The sequence below is a fragment of the Tachysurus fulvidraco genome, chromosome 17 (assembly GCF_022655615.1).
Source record: "Tachysurus fulvidraco isolate hzauxx_2018 chromosome 17, HZAU_PFXX_2.0, whole genome shotgun sequence".
Lineage (NCBI taxonomy): Eukaryota > Metazoa > Chordata > Actinopteri > Siluriformes > Bagridae > Tachysurus > Tachysurus fulvidraco.
This window is the reverse complement of record NC_062534.1, coordinates 24492527-24512334: the sequence shown is the minus strand read 5'-3', so window position 1 is coordinate 24512334 and position 19808 is coordinate 24492527. Positions and strand designations below refer to the sequence as shown.

The window sequence follows — 19808 nt, the reverse complement described above, 5'->3', positions numbered from 1 at the left end:
TTACAATGAGTGAGTTTTTCTCTATCTTTTTCTATCTTTTGTCTGTATATGATTTCCACTGATCATACGCCTATATACACATATACATATACACATACCTACAGACATACACATGAATACGACAACCTATATTAATAACTACATTAATCACATCTCTACATATAAAATGATCAATGATGATACTCTATCACCTATGGTATAGGAGTTCTGATTTAGAATATGATTATGACATAAGTTTATGATCATAGGTTAGGATTATGGGTTTTGATTAAAATAACCTTCTGGTTCAGAATCAACTGGAACATATATTAGTGGTATTAGACTTATGATTACGTTTTGTTTGATTATTATGAGTGTACTGCACTATTACTAAGCTAAGCTTTTCATTTTATAATATTGTTTTGCATATATGTGGAGGTCTGTTTATGCTGACTCCTTAAGTTTGCTAGACTTATGATCTCAGTCTGTCTTGTCAGACTGGGCCTGCACATGCATTTTTATTTTTAAGCCTTAGTTCCTCTATTCTCTCCTAAAGGACAGGTTCCCTTTTTCTTGTTTTTCTCAGAGTTCTGAGTACTGAGTTTTATAACTTCAATAAACCCAATAAACCACCTTATCTCTATTAACACTTGTCTCAAGGCATCTAACATTATATATATATATATATATATATATATATATATATATATATATATATATATATATATATATATATATATATATATAATTCATATAGCTCAACACTATTACAACATCTTGCCTACCCCCATATGTCCTACGACATCAATTGTAATAGTTCATATAATAAGAGCACATATCAAGATTTTTCCCAACAGACGATAAGATGGGGGTGATGTGTGTTGTAGCGTGAGTTATAGAACGTATAGGGAAATCTTGGTTCTAGATATTCAGCACAGTCAATGATGTGGTGAGATGAAGAGATTCATGTAGATGTACAGAGGCGGAGCCAAATCTGCTGTTAGTAGGAAAGATTTGATCAAATTAGGTTTTAGAGAGAGAAAAGAGATCAGAGCTTCACACACCTGCTGAGAACATCAAGATGAATCGTGTGTTTCTGGTCCTGGGCTTCGTCCTGATCATGGCGCTCTACTCAGACGCTCAGGGTGAGTTTAGTACGCAATTTGTTTATGTAGAACAAGATACAATTAATTATACAGTAGAACTAAAAAATAGTTTGTATACACACACACACACGCGCGCGCACACTCACACATACACACACACACACACACACACACACACACACACACACACACACACACACACACACACACAAATAATGTATTAAGATGGATTTGATGTATATACACCTACATTCAATGGGGATTTTATCACACATTTAGATTATTTGTAATCATTAACTGAAGGATTAATTAATTTTTCTGACGTTTACTTTATTGTAAGTTTTGATTAAATTGGACTGAAACACCTGATCTGTCTCTCACTCACTAGAACCTATAAAAGTTATTGGAGAAGTCGAGCCTTGCTGTTTCAACTTCTTCCGTGGACAAATTCCTCCCACACACATCCTGCAGGTTAAACCGACAGGCTCACACTGTCCACAGAAAGGCTTCATGTGAGTATCTGACAATCACTGTTTTATTACATAATTTATTATATCAATAAGTGAATTCTAAATGAGATGAGAGTAGAGGAAATTGTACTGATGTGTGTGTGTGTGTGTGTGTGTGTGTGTGTGTGTGTGTGTGTGTTTCAGTGTTACTACTCCTAAACATCCCAATCTGTGTGTTCGTGAAGTCGTCGTCAATGGCTGAACAGCTAAAGGCTGCAATTCAGATCGCACTGCAACACACAGACACACACATGCATGCATGCATTCACACACACACACACACACACACACACACACACACACACACACACACACACACACACACACACACACACACACACACACACACACACACACACACACACACACACACACACACACACACACACACACACACAATTATTTACTAAAGTTTAAGCTTAGCCATTTCTTCACCGGATTTATCAACCATTTATTATGATGCTTAATGTTGTTATTGTTGCTTAATGCAGTGCAGATTCAAATAAAGTTATCATTGCACCACTGAGTGAACTGCATGATTTATTAACACAGAGATTTTATTGTGATGTGAGAAAATGTCTAAAAATAAAACTTTAAAATATTTTAAGGAAGATTGTGAATTTAAATCCCAACCCATCCCAACAGGTCAGGAGCAAAGTCCAAGGGAACCAAACTGAGCAAACCGACAGGGAGGAAGGGATTATACCCTGTGTGCCCTGTTAATCACAGTGAAAACAGACAATCACAGGCTCATGATCTCATGACTGCTTTCAATCTGAGTGTGTTTTAGGGCCTTTTTACACCTGGTCACTTCATGATTTTTCTCTGATCCGATAGATCTCTGATTTGTTAAAACTGTTCCATTGACATCAGGCCACATAAATGCGTGTCCGCGAATTGGATATTGATCCGATCTTTCTACTCCCGCCCAAAATGCAAATATATTTTACCTCATTTCTGGCGTAATTGACATGGAACACGCTTTGGTTTATGTGGTTTTCCGAGTGCAATCAAAAACAAGATGAAAAAAACTTGTTACCAAGGTTATGCTACAAAAAACAGCGTTTACTGTTTGCTGTATTTTCGCTGGCGGCAGCAGCACGTTTTAAGACCCAACGAGACGCCTGGTTGAAAGATCAGTTGCGAATGATGTACTTCCGTTTGGGAGGAGTATAGCGCTGACGTATGTGTCTCGAGAAAACATTTCCGAGGGCATTTAGGCCTGGTCTTTTTACCATCGGATAGCTATCTGATCACAGAAAATGCATGAAGTGACCAGGTGTAAAAAGCCCCTTGCTGTACTGTTATGCAACATGAGCAGCAGTTAAAAAAAATTGTGGTTGGTTGGTTTCCTGTGTCTCAAAGGAAGACTATTTAGCTAAAGTGTGATGGGGAGAGCAGGAGAGTGGGTGGGAACTGGGAACAGGCGACCAGTTTGTGGAAAAATGGGGAAATACACTGGGAATTATTAATAATTAAATTATGTATGGATCGATGTGCAGAAAAATAAGTATAAGGTGAGAATACCAGAATGGAAAAATAAAGCAATACAGTGCTTAGTGAGTTAAAGGCAAACATGGGATTGGTTGCTGACAATTTTTTAGCCATTTGTAAAAGAGTTTTTGGTGGGGGGGGGGGTTGTTAGGTATGATTGCAATCAGGTGATGGACAATGTAAATTATGTATAAAGTGCAGACAGAGACTCGGGTAATACTAGCTATGACAGCATAACTTCTCACACTGTCCACAGAAAGGCTGCATGTGAGTATCTGACAATCACTGTTTTATTACATGATTTATTATATCAATAAGTGATTTCTAAATGAGATGAGAGTAGAGGAAATTGTACTGATGTATATGTGTGCGTGTTTTTGTGTGTTTCAGTGTTACTACTCCTAAATATCCCAAACTGTGTGTTCGTGAATTAATCGTCAAAGACTGAACACCTTAAAGCTTCAAATAAGATCACACTGCAACACACAGACACACACACATGCATGCACACACATGCATGCACACACACACACACACACACACATGCATGCACACACACACACACACACACACACACACACACACACACACACACACACACACACACACACACACACACACACACACACCCTGAGTGAACTGCATGATTTATTAACACAAATATTTTGATTTATGAAGAAAAAAATTCATAATAAAGATTCATTGACACAACATTTTTTTTTATTGATTAAATGAAGAATTTTGATTTTGTAGAGAAATCTTGGTTCTAGATCTTCAGCAGAGAGAAGGATGGGGTGAGATGTACAGATGTACAGAGGCAGGGACAAGTCAGTCTTTAGGTGATCATTTCTATAAAATCATGCAAGGAAAACCTCAGTTGGACAAGGTAAAGGGGCATCGATATGGGGTAGAAGGGTTCGGTTAGATGGGGTAGGGCAGGGGTGGCCAATTCGAGGCTCCCGAGCAGCATGTGGCTCTTTGCCCGGTTTCATGCGGCTCTCACGTTCATACCAAAGTTTGTATTTGTGCCTTCTTAATATACGTGTTCGCTTTGCTTGAGTTCATTACAGTATTTTCGTCAAAAGCTCAGGTGAGTGGGATGAAAATACCTCAAAATAATGTGTAAAACATAACATCTGAAGTTCATCTGTTTTCCATATTTAAGTATAGTTTATTATTTTATTAAAACTATTTACTGTTATAAATTTACTGTTAAAACACTGTAAAGCAGTGCAGAAAAGCTTAAAAGCATTTATAATAAAATTACAAAATGGATTATTATTACATTTATGATGTCATTTATATTTAATGCATTATTTACATTTAATGTAAAGTTAATGTTCATCATAATTCAGTTAAATCCTTTTAATAGACAAAAACAGGAAACAAGAAACAAACAAGCAGGCAAAAACAGTGCAGAACACTGAGCAGGAACAGAGACAGGAACAGAGACAGGAACAGAGACAGGAACAGAGACAGGAACAGAGACAGGAACAGAGAGCATAGCACATACTAACAACGACTCACAACAGGGAAATGAACAAACAGAGTAGATATAGGGAACAAGAACCAATCACAAGACAGAGGCAATCACAGACTAAGAAAAAACTCCTGGGGGAGAGAATGAGTGCAGTTAATGTCCATGGTAACAAATAAGTGGGCGGGGTCAAAAATTAACAGCAGGGAATGACAGCAGACAGAAACAAGGGAAAACACAGACAGACTCGTTACAGCAAACCCCCCCTTCCTACGAGCAGCTTCAAGACGCTCCCAAGTGTACAGAAACCAGTCCAGGAGGGTGGAGCGAAGGCGCAACCAGGGTGGTAGGGAGGGTCGGGCTCGTGTAGTGGCGGCGCCAGCCGAGCAGGAGGCCAGGGCGGAGCTGGCAGAGCAGGTGACCGGGGTGGTGCTGGAGGCGGAGCCAGAGACCAGAGCAGGACCGGAGACCAGGGTGGTGCAGGAGGTGGAGCCAGAGACCAGAGCGGGACCGGAGACCAGGGTGGTGCTGGGGGTGCTCTGAGCCTGTAAGCAGAGACAGGAGGTAGAAGGCCTGACAAATCTAGTGAAACAAATCACAGGACAGATACCACAGGAACATTGGTAGGTTCAGGCCAGGCAGAGAGTTCAGGGAGTTTGGGTGTAACCATGTTGACTGCATTCTCCGACTCAGTCATTTCGGTCGGTCCGGCAGGTTCCGTCGACCCAATTGGTTCCGTCGACCCAATCGGTTCCGGCAGGTTCCATCGACCCAGTCGGTCCGGCAGGTTCCGTCGACCCGGTTGGGAGATAAAATGGTGCATAAGAAATGATCAAATCAAATCAGAACTTCCCGACATGACAAAAAAAAAAGGGGGCTTAAAATTTAAAGTCGCTTATAGCCATATAATAATAATAATAATAATAATAATAATAATAATAATAATAATAATAATAATAATAATAACCTGAGTATCCCTCAAACTGCGTTCCCTATCCTTTTGAAACATGTGGCCAAAAAACAACAAACTACAGATTACTATATTTGCCATAAAAGGAGAACGGGACAAGACGGAAGAGCAGCGCGTGCCGATGGGTTAAAAGCAACACTGCGGTTTTCTTCTTCTTCTTCTTCTTCTTCTTCTTCTTCTTCTTCTTCTTCTTCTTCTTCTTCTTCTTCTTCTTCTCACACCCACCCCTGCACATAAGTGACATCACTGACGTTTCAGCAGCTCTGCTGAACACCCATCACTAAGTGCAATTTGGGTTCAGTTTGAATCCTTGGAAAGCAAAACTGGAAGTGTTGAAGGGCTCTAACACACCTGACACCACACAACTCCTCAACTGACTACACACAAGTTATTCTTGGCTTTGTAAAGATGTGTGTTAGAGCTCAAGCATCTATTATTATTATTATTATTATTATTATTATTATTATTATTATTATTATTATTATTATTATTATTATTATTATTGTTGTTGTTGTTGTTGTTGTATCATTTAACTGTCGTTTACATGTTTAAGAACTAGCATCAGCATGATTATAGACATTTTTATAAAAGAAAAATAACCCCTTTCATTTTTAAGACATTATTGTATTCAGCACATGTTCTGGCAGATTGCAGATGTGGCATTTCCTCTGAAATACTAATGAAATAGAATCATTTTCTGTTATAAATAGAGATAAAAAAAAATACAAACAGAAGAGCACCTGCACACACGTCTGTACACAAATGTGGTGCTAAAGAAATGAGATAAACACACACACACACACACACACACACACACACATACCAGGATGTCTTGATGACAAAAATAACATGATGACAAAAAGGTAATTTTTTTTTTCATATTTTATAATTTTCTCTTGATATAATTAATCAGTCATTAATCATAAATACATTATTATTATTGTTGTTGTTGTTGTTGTTGTTCCTACTATTAATAAAAAAAGTTGTCTAATGGTTAATTAATTATATATTAATACAATTATATAAAGTTTTATAATTGTAAACCTTGTTACAGTTATTTAAATTAAATGTTTGGCCAGAACTTTATTAAATAATATATTCAGGTATATTTTGTATATATTTTTTGTAGCAATAGAATGAAGCAAATCAAACAAATAAAATCATTTGTCGTTTGAAATGTCACTGCAAAAATATAAAAAATGTATAACAACAAAAAAATACATAAATAATCCTTTTTATCTAAAAACAACACTAATCCACAACTTATCAAATTTATAATCTCACTGTTTCAGGCACTTAATTTTTTTCAAAAACTCAGACATTTTTCTCATATTTGTTTTCTTTTTCTTTTTCTTTCTTTTTTTTTTTGGTTGCCTGGCCACAGATGTTCCTAAAGAAAAAAACAAGAGCAAGAGCTTATCCATCCTTTACAAAACAAAAGTGTGTGATATGCTTCATCAGTTTACCTCAGCAGTTTTGTCCCTTATCTACATGCACATCAAATCTCAGGTGTGCAGATGTTTCCTTACCAACTCAGTGATGAAGTTCTCCCGGTTTTATCACAGTAAGCAGAGCAGCAAGCTAAACTTTCCAGATACATCCACATCCATCATGTGTTCTCTCATGAGCATCAAAAATGAATACCATATCAATCAGCATATCATCTATATTTTTAATTTTTTTTTAAAATTATGATAAAAAGCAAAAAACAAAACCACATTTTAAAAATACAAAAACATTTTATTTATTTTTATATAAAACATGGGATCAGGTGATTGAAAAGATTTATTCTTAAAAAAAAAACCTGTGTAAATTTATTACTGAAACAAATCTTTAGTATTTCTTATTTAAGCCTGTTTTTACTCACGTCACAGAGACGAGACCCTTATAGTAAACATGCTGGAGATGTTCAGGTGGAGAAAACAGAGAACAAAAGCAAGCCGTGAGGTAGATAATGATCCTCAAACAGCAGAATTTTTGGTATACCAAAAACGTGACATAAAAACCATCATGGATTTACCCCCTCACCCTGCCTTCAAAAGACGTGTCTTAAGAAGATGAAATTTATTGGTTAAAATCGTAGCCGTGTGTGATGTTGACTGATGTTTTCTTCAGACTTCGGTCCAGTCGTGTGATCAGCCTCTCTGTTGCACTCCTCTCACCACCATATGGGAGTCTGTGGAACATTTAATCCATGTGAAGAAGATACTTTGTAACATGCCCCCACCCCACCCAACCCCACCCCACCCCCAGAACAGTTCCTTTTCCCATGTTCATATCTCAAGCCCTTGAGTTTGTCACTCATACAACAGCTGCTGTCTGATACAACAACTATCCAATCATCTGTGTCTTTTTCCTCCTTCCCTCCTTGTCTGGGATCCTTGTGTGCTGAAAGAAACCCGGAGAGAAACAAAAGCACTGCTGGGAGGGAACCTTGCTGGAGAATGCAAGGACTTCTCGGGGGCAGGTTGGTTGCGTTCCTCAGGAATCCGTCAGTGTGAAAGATCTGACCCGAACCCTGGCACGGATCGAGAAGGAAGGAAAGAATGAAAGAAAGAAAGAAAGAGAGAGAGAGGGGGGGGGAGAAGGAAGGAAGGAAAGAAGGAAGGAAGGAAGGAAGGAATGAAAGAAAGAAAGAGAGAGAGAGAAGGAAAGAAAAGAAGGAAGAAAGAAAGAAAGAGAGAGAGAGAGAGGGAAATAAAAGATGGAAGGAAAGAAGGAAGGAAGGAAGGAAGACAGAGAGAGAGAGAGAGAGAGAGAGAGAAAGAAAGAAAGAAAGAAAGAAAGAAAAGGTGGAAGGAAAGAAGGAAGGAAGGAAGGAATGAAGGAAAAAGAAAGAAAGAAAGAAAGAAAGAAAGAAAGAAAGAAAGAAAGAAAGAAAGAAAGAACTGAACAGTAAGAAAGAAAGAAAGAAAGAAAGAAAGAAAGAAAGAAAGAAAGAGAAAATCCTAAAGACTTCCACCTGAACATGGAAGTGAGACCAAACACACTTTGAGCACCAACACTGATCATTTTTGTCCCCCTGTTGTTCTGCTGGGTCGCTTGCTCTCATCCTGATGACACAAACAGCTTTACAAACTTCTGTTAAAAGTCATAACAGAAACAGCGTCAGTTGAGACGCAGCTGCCATTGGAGCAGAAACACGAAAACAAGAGACAATAATTCAAGGGGATCTGAGCCTGACCGCTTACGCTGTATTATTATTCTTAAGGTTGATTCAACCAGAACCGACAGTTTAATCCATCTCATAATAACAACATCCCATAATAACACCGGGTGTCAGATGATTATGACCTTCAAACAATTTCATGACAATCGTTAAGAATAATTAAAATTACAATAAAAAAGTGTTTGATCCTTGCAATATTTATATTTTACATACCCTGTACATCACATAATAAATATATCAAATATGTATCAGAAAATTCCCTAGAGAAAATTATGTGTGTGTGTGTGTGTGTGTGTGTGTGTGTGTGTGCGCGCAATTGTTTTGTATGCAGCATCATGGGAGGAAAAACACCCTCAATCTTATTTCAAGAACTTTAGATAAATAAATAGACAGACGGACGGACGGACGGACGGACGGACGGACGGACGGACGGACGGACGGACGGACGGACGGACGGACGGACGGACGGACGGACGGACGGACGGACGGACGGACGGACGGACGGACGGACGGACGGACGGACGGACGGACGGACGGACGGACGGACGGACGGACGGACGGACGGACGGACGGACGGACGGACGGACGGACGGACGGACGGACGGACGGACGGACGGACGGACGGACGGACGGACGGACGGACGGACGGACGGACGGACCTGGTTGGTCGGCAGGTTCCGTCGACCCGGTCGGTCCGGCAGGGTCTGTCGACCTGGCAGGTTCCGTCGACCCGGCAGGTTCCGTCGACCCGGTCGGTCCGGCAGGTTCGTTACAGTATTAATAAACATCTATTTATTATAAAATATAATGTTACTTTATCTAATTTTGTGGGCGATGTGGTAGCTTAGTGGTTAAGGTGTTAGATCACTGTTTGGAATGTCACAAGTTTGAATCCCAGGTACACCAAACATCCTTTGCTTGTCCCTTGAGCAAAGCTGTTAAGTCTTCATTGCTCAGCTTTTCATAATCCTTCAAAAAAAATCCACTTCTGTCACTTGAATTATCTTCAAGTGAAAAAACTGCCCCAGTTTTGTAATATTCTTAAGTGTTATTATACATAAGAGGTATTATACAGACTTGTTCACCTGCTTCTGAAAAGTGCCCCAAAGCACGATGCTACCACCACCATGCTTCATCATAAAAAATACCAGGTCCTTCAAACGTCCACTGCTGGGTCCTTGAGCAAAGCCCTTAACCCTCAATAGTTCAGTTGTATAGAAATGAGATCAAAAGGGATGATTCTGTCAGTAACCAGACCTGTGGTAAATTTAGGTAGTGTATACATGTTTGTCTTATCGATTTAGTTGGAATGGGTTTGTTTCCTATTATGACTCAGATGAAAATCTTCTACATTCAAAAAAAACTTTTAAGAGAAGACATTTGTAAGTAATAATAAATAAATAAATGACAATAGAGGAGCACAGCCCAACGGAGTGACATGGGGCCGATCTCTAGTGGGCCTACCACCTACAGGAGGAACCGTAAGGGGCTTATGCATTGTGGATAGGCGGGGGCCTCAGCGACCCAATCCCCGGAAAAGGAATCTGGTTCTAGGGACATGGAATGTCACCTCACTGGGGGGACGGAGCCTGAGCTGGTACAGGAGGTTGAGCGATAATGACTAGAGATAGTTGGGCTCGCCTTCACGCACAGTTTGGGCTCTGGAACCCAACTCCTCAAGAGAGGCTGGACTCTTTAATACTCTGGAGTTGCCTGCAGTGAGAGGCGGAGGGCTTGTGTAGGCTTGCTCATAGCCCCACAGCTCAGCTGCCATGTGTTGGAGTTCATCCCGGTGAACGAGAGGGTCGTTTTCCTGCGCCTTCGGTTCGGGTATATGTCTCTCACTCTTATTTGCGCTTACGGGCTAAATGGCAGTGTAGAGAGAGACCTTCTTGGTGCCTCTGAGGTGGTGCTGGAAAGTGCTCCAATCAGGGACTCTGTCATTCTACTGGGGGACTTCAACACTCATGTGGGCAGCAACAGTGACACCTGTAGGGGCGTGATTGGGAGGAACACCCCCCCCCCACCTGAACCCTTAGTGGTGTTCTGTTATTGGACTTCTGTGCTAGTCACAGTTTGTCCATAACGAACACAATGTTCAAGCATAAGCGTGTCCATCAGTGCACGTGGCACCAGGATACCCCAGGTCAGAGGTCGATGATTGACTTTGTGGTTGTTTCATCTGACCTCCAGCCGTTTGTCTTGGACACTTGGGTAATGAGATGGGCGTAACTGTCAACTGATCATCACCTTGTGGTGAGTTGGATCCGATGGCGGGGGAGGAAGACTTGGCAGACCCAAATGTACTGTCAGGGTCTCCTGGGAACGTTTTGCAGAGTCTCTATTACTGCCAAACGTCTAGTGTCATCATTACTCTCCTGAAAAAATCCACGTCTGTCACTTGAATTATTTTTTGGATCAGTTCCTCAAATTTATCCTGTATACTTCTGACTCCATGATGTCATCAAATGATTCAAGCAAGTTGAATGCTACAAAGCATCATGCTGCCACCACCATGCTTCAACATGCGATTGGTGGGTTTTTTTTGCCTTTTTGCAAAAACTTCTTTAACTAATTTTATAAGAAAATCTTTTTCCCCTCATGAACTTTTAAGATCCTGCCATTGTTTCTTTTTCCCCATGAGTGCTTGGATTGACAGGAGTCCATGGAGGCAGAAAGTCCATGGCTTGGTTTTTGGTCTGTTATTCACTGTCAGGAGTGTTTATTTTTCCAAACTTTCACAAACATTGATTTGACATTGCCTTTATGGATTATTGAGTGCAGATTTATTGAAATAAAGATTGTAATGGTTTCACTGCATTACATTTTTTCTATACTTTCTACCCAGAGTGGTCACAAAGTCCTAAATGAAGCAGCAACCTAGATGCAATACACACCTACACACTCAAATTCATACTGTTTACTCATCATATAACCATCACCATGAACACACAACTGAGAAAACATTAAAATACAGAAATTACATTGAACAGAAACGGCTATATGAAGTTTGAAATCTAAAATCTCTTTTTGAAAGTATTAACAAACGTATATCTTGATTATAGATCTAAAGCAGTTGTACAGCCTGAGTAGAGGAAGTGGTGATTTGAGAAAGTGTGTGGAGAGGGGGAGTGTGAAAAATCACGTGTAAGAAAAAAAGCCATCTTAGAAATGAGATCTGCTATGAACATGAAATAAGTCTTGTGATTCTGCTCCTGGGCTTCATCCTGAACATGGTGCTGTTATCAGACACTAGCACAATGACCCTTAGGAACACTGTTTCATTTCACTGTGTACGGCACCAGCTACATATAGTTGAAATTAATTGAAAGCCTTTTTTACTTCTTCTTAACTCAAGTTACTATCTTGTAGATATATCTTATTTTCAGATCTCCAGGAAATGCTTGTATTGCTGTAGTGGAAAATGTGGTTAAGTTGGGTAGACATGTGTAGATGTGTAGAAATATAAACATTTGTATAAAATGATCAAGTAAAACCTGACTCAGGCAAATTTGCTGTTGAGAGAAAAGATATCAGAGCTTCACACACCTGCTGAGAACTTGGTGACGACTCTGCACAATTTAAGATAAATCTTGTTTTTCATGTAGGTGCTAATAATAATCACCTTTGTCAGTCAGAGATTTCTGAGAGTAATATTGTAGAGGTGTGTAAATTAGTGAAGGCGATGTTAGTTGAAGTGTTTCCTGAATAAGTAGGTCTTCATCCCGCAGTTTGAAAATAGCCAGTGACTCAGCTGTCTGGACCCCGAGGGGAAGTTCATTCCACCACCTTGGTGCCAGAACAAAGAAGAGTCTTGAAGTATACTTGCCTCTTACCCTGAGAGATGGTGGAACCAGTCGAGCTGTGCTGGTAGATCGGAGGGTGTGGGTGCAGTGCAAGGAGTGAAGAGGGCTTTGAGGTAAGAGGGAGCTGGTCCGTTTTTGGCTTTGTAGGCCAGCATCAGTGTTTTGAACCTGATGCGTGCAGCTAACAGAAGCCAGTGGAGGGATCGCAGCAGCGGGGTGGTATGCGAGAACTTTGGCAGGTTGAAAACAAGCCATGCAGCTGCATTTTGGATCATTTGCAGAAGACGAATTCAGTATACAGGGAGAAAACACAAGGACCAAGTACTGAGCCCTGTGGGACACCAGTGGAGAGTCTGCGTGGAGCAGATGTCACCCCCCTCCATGTTAAGTAAGAATCGAGATCTGCATCAAGTTGTGATTTCTTCCACTTTCTCTCTGATGATCTTAGCTCTCTTTGATTGTTCCACAGCACATCTGAAAGCCAAGAAGTTTTAATGGGTTTAGTGGACATAGGGCAGAGAAAGTCCATAGTTGAGGAACGAGATGAGAGAAATGTATCTGTGGCTTGTTAGGAGAACCTTCAATTTAAATGAGTAAGCCCTGCTCACAATTCACACCTTAAGGGAGACTAAAACTACCCCTGATTAATCAGCTGAGAGAACAACTAAGCAAAGACCAACACTTTATTATTAACAATGGTAAAGAATATAACAAAATTCAAGTCACACTACTCTTGAACAAAGTGAGTTAAGCAGATTGTATACAAAAGTCAAAAACCAGAAGACAATATATTCAAATGAAGAGAATTAAAGCACACTTCACACAGTTCACAAAACACTCGATGCCCATGAACCCCCCCAGATCTGCTCCTTTACCTAAGGAATCTATTCATAAAAAGCTAAACTAAACAAATGTGTTTTTAGCCTGGACTTAACCACTGAGACTGTGTCTGAGTCCCGAACACTAATTGGAAATCTGTTCCAAAAGAGAAAGCTCTGCCCCCTGCTGTAGCCTTTTGTACTTGAGGTATTACCAAATATCCTGCACCTTTTGATCGAAGTAGGTGTGACGGATCATAAAAAACAAAAAGATAACTAATGTGTGTTGTAGCGTGAGTTAGAGAACTTATAGGGAAATCTTGGTTCTACATCTTCAGCACAGTCAATGATGTGGTGAGATTCATGTAGATGTACAGAGGAGGAGCCAAATCTGCTGTTAGATGAAAAGATTTGATCAAATTAGGTTTTAGAGAGAGAAAAGAGATCAGAGCTTCACACACCTGCTGAGAACATCAAGATGAATCGTATGTTTCTGGTCCTGGGCTTCGTCCTGATCATGGCGCTCTACTCAGGCGCTAACCGTGAGTTTATTACACAGTTTGTTTATGTAAAATAAGATACAATTAATTATATAGTAGAACTCAACATAATTTGCATATATATACACATACACATACACACACACAAACACACACACACAGTTTATTGAGATACCTACGTTCGCTGGGAATTTTATCACACATTTAGATTATTTGTAATCATTAACTGAAGGATTAATTAATTTTTCTGATGTTTATTTTATTGAAAGTTTTGATTAAATTGGACTGAAACACCTGATCGGTCTCTCACTCAGCAGAAGCTCTAAATGTTTTTGGAGACAAGCCTTGCTGTTTCAGCTTCTTCGATGGAAAAATTCCTCCAAAAAAAATCCTGGAGGTTAAACCGACAGGCTCACTGTGTCCACAGAAAGGCTTCATGTGAGTATCTGACAATCACTGTTTTATTACATGATTTATTATATCAAAAAGTGATTTCTAAATGAGAGTAGAGGAAATTGTACTTGTATCATGTGTGTGTGTGTTTGTGTGTGTGTGTGTGTGTGTGTGTGTGTGTGTGTGTGTGTGTGTGTGTTTCAGTGTTACTACTCCTATTCATCCCAATCTGTGTGTTCGTGAAGTCGTCGTCAATGGCTGAACATCTTAAGGCTTCAACTAAGATCACACTGCAACATACAGACACACACAGACACACACACACACACACACACACAATCACACACACACCCACATGTATGCACCCACACACACACACACACACACACACATACACACACACACACAAACACACACACACACACAGTTATTTACTAAGGTTAAAGCTTAGCCATTTCTTCACCGCATTTTTCAATCATTTATTATGATGCTTAATGTTGTTATTGTTGCTTAATGCAGTGCAGATTCAAATAAAGTTTTTATGTGAATAAACTGCATTATTTATTACTGCAAATATTTTGATTTATTAACAGAAACATTTTATCATACTGTATTGTAAGTTATTGTCTAAAGATTCATTGACACAACATGTTTTTTTAATGATTAAATGATGAATTTATGATTTTGTAGAGACATCTTGGTTCTAGATCTTCAGCAGAGAGAAGGATGGGGTGAGATGTACAGATGTACAGAGGCAGGGCCAAGTTAGTCTCTAGGTGATGATTTCTATAATATCAGGCAGTAAAAGCGGATTTAATCAGATTTGGGGTAAAGGCTTTTTCAACATGGGGAAGTGTGGCTCAGTCGGACAAGGTAAAGGGGCATCGATATGGGGTAGAAGGGGTCGTTTGGATGGGGTAGAGGATCTTGTTGCATATAGTACAAAGCAGAAATGATTGCAATTGTCCTACATGTGAATAATGTGTAAAACATAACATGTGAAGTTCATCTGTTTTCCATATTAAAGTATATTTTATTATTTAATTAAAACTATTTACTGTTTATAATTATGATTAAAATAAAAATTATTATTTCAAGTGGACTTAAATAACTCAAAAAGTAAAATTTTAAAACACAGTAAAGCAGTGTAGAAAAGCTTAAAAACATTTATAATATTAAAATTACAAAATGGAAAATTATTACATTTATAATTAGAACACATGATTTACATTTAATGTAAATTTAATGTAAATCATCATCATCATCAACTTTTTCTCATTACTAATTGTTATTAGTAATGAGAAAAAGTAGATGATGATGATTTACATTAAATTTACATTAAATGTAAATTTAATGTAAATCATCATCATCATCAACTTTTTCTCATCACTAATTGTTAGTAGTAGCAGTAAGAGCTTCATTTCTGAAACTAAAGAACTAAAAGAAACATTATGTATTAATGAATGCAATTTATTTTACTGAGTTTAATCTCTGATAATAAAATAATTCATAAGAAAAAATTTAAATAATGAGAAAATCTTTAATATACTGTATCTGTATGTTACTCTGCTGTATCATGCAGCCTAAGCAGAAGAACTTGACATGAACTGTGGCTTGTAAACAGCTTTGTGACTCAAACACACATTTACACAGTGTACACAGTGTGTGATAGTGAAGTCATTTGATGTAAAGGTTTACATGCCTACTATTCCTTTATTTAGCTACACTGCAAAAAGACATTATGTTTTGTCTTGTGATCGGAGACCTGACTAACTGACTTCAGGCAAAAAAGCACTTTATGGTCAAGTTCTTCTACACCAAACTTCAAACAGACATGAAATTAAGTCAGAAGTAAACAAGCCTTTAAAGTGTCACTGTAGCATTAAATAAAATAAATATATATGTCCACACAATGTTGTAGACAAAGCTAGCAAACTGGCTAATCTACCAGGTAAGTCTACAGTCACCCTTTAGAATTCATAACTAAGAATCATGTTGATTTGTTAAATATCCTGACCTTCAGGATCACCTGGATTGCTGCACTGATTACTCAAATGTGTGATTGATCTTCATTCAAGATTTAGTCATAATAATGTATTTTTCACGATTAGTCACTGGTGAATGCGGATCCAAATGCAGTTAAATCCTTTTAATAGACAAAAACAGGAAACAAGAAACAAACAAGCAGGCAAAAACAGGGCAGAACACTGAGCAGGACAGGGCACAGGAACAGAGACATGAACAGACAGCCTAGCACATACTGACGAAGACTCACAACAGGGAAATGAACAAACAGAGTAGATATAGGGAACAAGAACCAATCACAAGACGGAGGCAATCACAGACTACGACAAAACACCTGGGGAAGAGAATGAGTGCAGTTGATGTCCAAGGTAACAAATAGGTTGGCAGGGTCAACAATTAACAGCAGGGAATGACAGCAGACAGAAACAAGGGAAAACACAGACAGACTCGTTACAGTATTAATAAACATCTAGTTATTATAAAGTATAATGTTTTTTCATCTTGTTTTGTGTGTGATGAGGCAGCTTAGTGGTTAAGGTGTTAGATCACTGTTTGGAATGTCACAAGTTTGAATCCCAGGTCCACCAAACGTCCTTTGCTCGGCCCTTGAGCAAAGCTGTTAAGTCTTCATTGCTCAGCTTTTCATAATCCTCCTAAAAAAAACACTTCTGTCACTTGAATTATCTTCAAGTGAAAAAACTGCCCCAGTTTTGTAATATTCTTAAATGTTATTATACATAAGAGTTATTAGACAGACTTGTTCACCTGCTTCTGAAAAGTGCCCCAAAGCACGATGCTACCACCACCATGCTTCATCATAAAGAATCCCAGGTCCTTCAAACGTCCACTGCTGGGTCCTTGAGCAAAGCCCTTAACCCTCAATAGTTCAGTTGTATAGAAATGAGATCAAAAGGGACGATTCTGTCAGTAACCAGACCTGTGTGTGATTTAAAGGTGATTTAAAGGTGGTAAATTTAGGTAGTTTTGTCTTATCGATTTAGTTGGAATGGGTTTGTTTCGTATTATGACTCAGATGAAGATCTTCTACATTCAAAAAACCTTTTAAGAGAAGACATTTGTAAGTAATAATAAATAAATAAATGACAATAGAGGAGCACAGCCCAACGGAGTGACGTGGGGCCGATCTCTAGTGGGCCCACCACCTACAGGAGGAACCGTAACGGGCCTATGCATTGTGGATTGGCTGGCAGTCAAAGGCGGGGGCCTCAGCGACCCAATACCCGGAAAAGGAATCTGGTTCTAGGGACACGGAATGTCACCTCGCTGGGGGGGGACAGAGCCTGCTGAAATGAATTTTCTTTATGGTAATTAATTTTTGTGCTTATTTTATTTTCTTTCCACATTTCTCTTTCTTTTTCGAAAGGAATGCCCCCCCCCCCCCTCCCACTCTCGTCATACTGACCTGTGATAAGTGTGTTCTTGTTTTCTTGTCTTTGCAAACATGAGCATAATTTCGGGAACATGGGATGGTAAGGCTTGCTGGTAACGTAACCTTAATCTTAAGGGAATAGAGAACGAGGAAATCTCTGTCATGTAAAAATGTATTTCTGTGTTATATGTTATATGTCATCTTCAGCTCTTCTGATTTAATGTTCTTGATTTGAGTCTATCCTGTTCTTTTAGTGCTCTTGACAGGATGAAGAAGATAAGATAGGTTGACCTGCTTGTGAGATTACTCACAGGACACTCAGTTTCTCTTTGCTCAATTACAGGCTTTTTGACCTTCAATGCTTACAGTTGTGAGGAAGCAGCATTCTGGCATATCCCTATCTATGTTGAAAAACTTAGCCCCTGCCTTATCTCATACACCATAGCTTACTGTATTCCATTGCATATATATTCTGTTCTGTCGCTCAGTTCTTTGAGCAGCTGTTTGGAATAAACCAGATTTGATTTCACTCGTGTGGTTTGTTCTCTTAGTGCTCCGGAGCTCCTATTGTTTTGGAGAGGTAAAGAGACGCGGACAAGTGCGAGCAGGAATCTTTCTTACAGAGCCTGAGCTGGTGCAGGAGGTTGAGCGATACTGACTAGAGATAGTTGGGCTCGCCTTCACGCACAGCTTGGGCTCTGGAACCCAATTCCTCAAGAGAGGCTGGACTCTTTAATACTCTGGAGTTGCCTGCAGTGAGAGGCGGAGGGCTTGTGTGGGCTTGTTCATAGCCCCACAGCTCAGCCACCACGTTTTGGAGTTCAGCCCGGTGAATGAGAGTGTCATTTCTGTGGCTGAGTCCAAGGGTAGTGAAGAAAAAGACTCAGGATCAGGAATAGTAGAAAGACTCCCAGAAGCTATAGAAGAAACCTGACGAAGGTCAGCGGGGTGGACCAACCCGCAGCGCCACAGATGTCTTGGAGTGCCACTCCAGCGGACTAGGCCGTAGAGGCCGCCACACTCCGGGTGGAGTGAGCTCGGACCCCGAACGGTGCGGGGAAGCCAGAGGGCTTGAAAGCCGACAATCGCATCCACTACCCATCAGCTCAACGTCTGCATAGCAGCCGGGAAACCCTTCTTGTTAGGGCTGTAGCAGACGAGCAGTTGCACTGATTCTCTCCACGGACTCGTCCTGCGGAGGTAAGTGACCAGTGCTCGCACTGGACACAGTCGGTTCTGTCGCTTCTGTTCTGTATATGGAGGAAGCTCTGGAGCGGAGAAGGGTTTCTACTACCTCGGTGGAGAGACCAGCCGCTATGAACTGTGCCCCCTCAGGGGCCACAGCCACAGCCTCCACAGCTCTGGGCGGGGGTGCACCAGGATTCCGCCCGTCTGTGAGAGGAGATCCCTCCTGGGAGGAATTTCCCATGGAGGGCCCTCGAGTAGGGACACCAGATCCGCAAACCATGGCTTGCCCGGCCATCGAGGTGCTACCAGGAGGAGACGGACTCCATCCCGGCGAACTCTCTCCAGAACTCCAGGGAGCAGTGCAATCGGAGGAAAGGCGTACAGGCTTAGCCTCGGCCACGACTGTACCATGGCATCCAGACCTAATGGGGCTGGGTGAGAGAGAGCAAACCAGAGGGGACAGTGCGAGGTCTCCCGGGTCGCAAACAGATCCACCTGGGCTCTGTAGAACCTCCGCCATATGAACTCCGCCACCTCGGGGTGGAGACGCCATTCCCCAGGCCTCGGCCCCTGCCTCGACAGGGCATCTGCTCTGACATTCAACCGTCCCGGGATATAAATGGCCCTCAAAGAGAGGAGTCTGTCCCGAGACCACAAGAGGACCGCTCGTGCTAGCTTGTACAAAGGGCGAGATCGGAGGCCCCCTTGGTGGTTGATGTAGGAGACCACCACAGTCTTGTCCATGCGGACCAATACATGGCGATCACGCAGGTCTTGGAGGAAGTGTTTTAACCCCAAAAACACCACCATCATCTCCAGGCAATGTATGTGCCACGAGAGACGTTGGACGCTCCACAGACTATGGCCGGAGTGGCAACTCATGACCGCATCCCACTGACATGGAGCCCCCAACACGGGGCCTTGGGACAGAAACGTTCGGTCTTTCCAAACATACAAGGCTCGAAGGGCACGCCGCGAGACCTC

The 19808-nt window shown here is 40.7% G+C and overlaps 1 protein-coding gene across 2 annotated transcripts; it reads left to right on the top strand.

Moving 5' to 3' along the window:
- The first annotated feature begins 850 nt into the window (after positions 1–850).
- On the top strand, positions 851–3551 carry LOC113656601 (C-C motif chemokine 5-like). 2 transcript variants are annotated; one of them, XM_047802568.1, is made up of 3 exons: positions 851–1124; positions 1474–1597; positions 3479–3551. In XM_047802568.1, exons 1-3 carry the CDS (start codon positions 1061–1063, stop codon positions 3534–3536), a joined length of 246 nt encoding a protein of 81 aa, XP_047658524.1. In that variant the 5' UTR covers positions 851–1060; the 3' UTR covers positions 3537–3551. The 2 variants fall into 2 exon arrangements, with proteins under 2 accessions (XP_047658524.1, XP_027023717.1); XM_027167916.2 differs by lacking the exon at positions 3479–3551 and adding an exon at positions 1739–2116 and having other exon boundaries at positions 862–1124.
- Positions 3552–19808: the final 16257 nt, after the last annotated feature.

Excerpts from the sequence above, each read along its gene's own strand:
- LOC113656601 (XM_047802568.1), top strand. The coding sequence starts at position 1,061 with ATGAATCGTGTGTTTCTGGTCCTGGGCTTCGTCCTGATCATGGCGCTC. Across the intron at positions 1,125-1,473 it reads GCTCTACTCAGACGCTCAGG|AACCTATAAAAGTTATTGGA; the intron begins GTGAGTTTAGTA and ends CTCACTCACTAG. Across the intron at positions 1,598-3,478 it reads TGTCCACAGAAAGGCTTCAT|TGTTACTACTCCTAAATATC; the intron begins GTGAGTATCTGA and ends TGTGTGTTTCAG.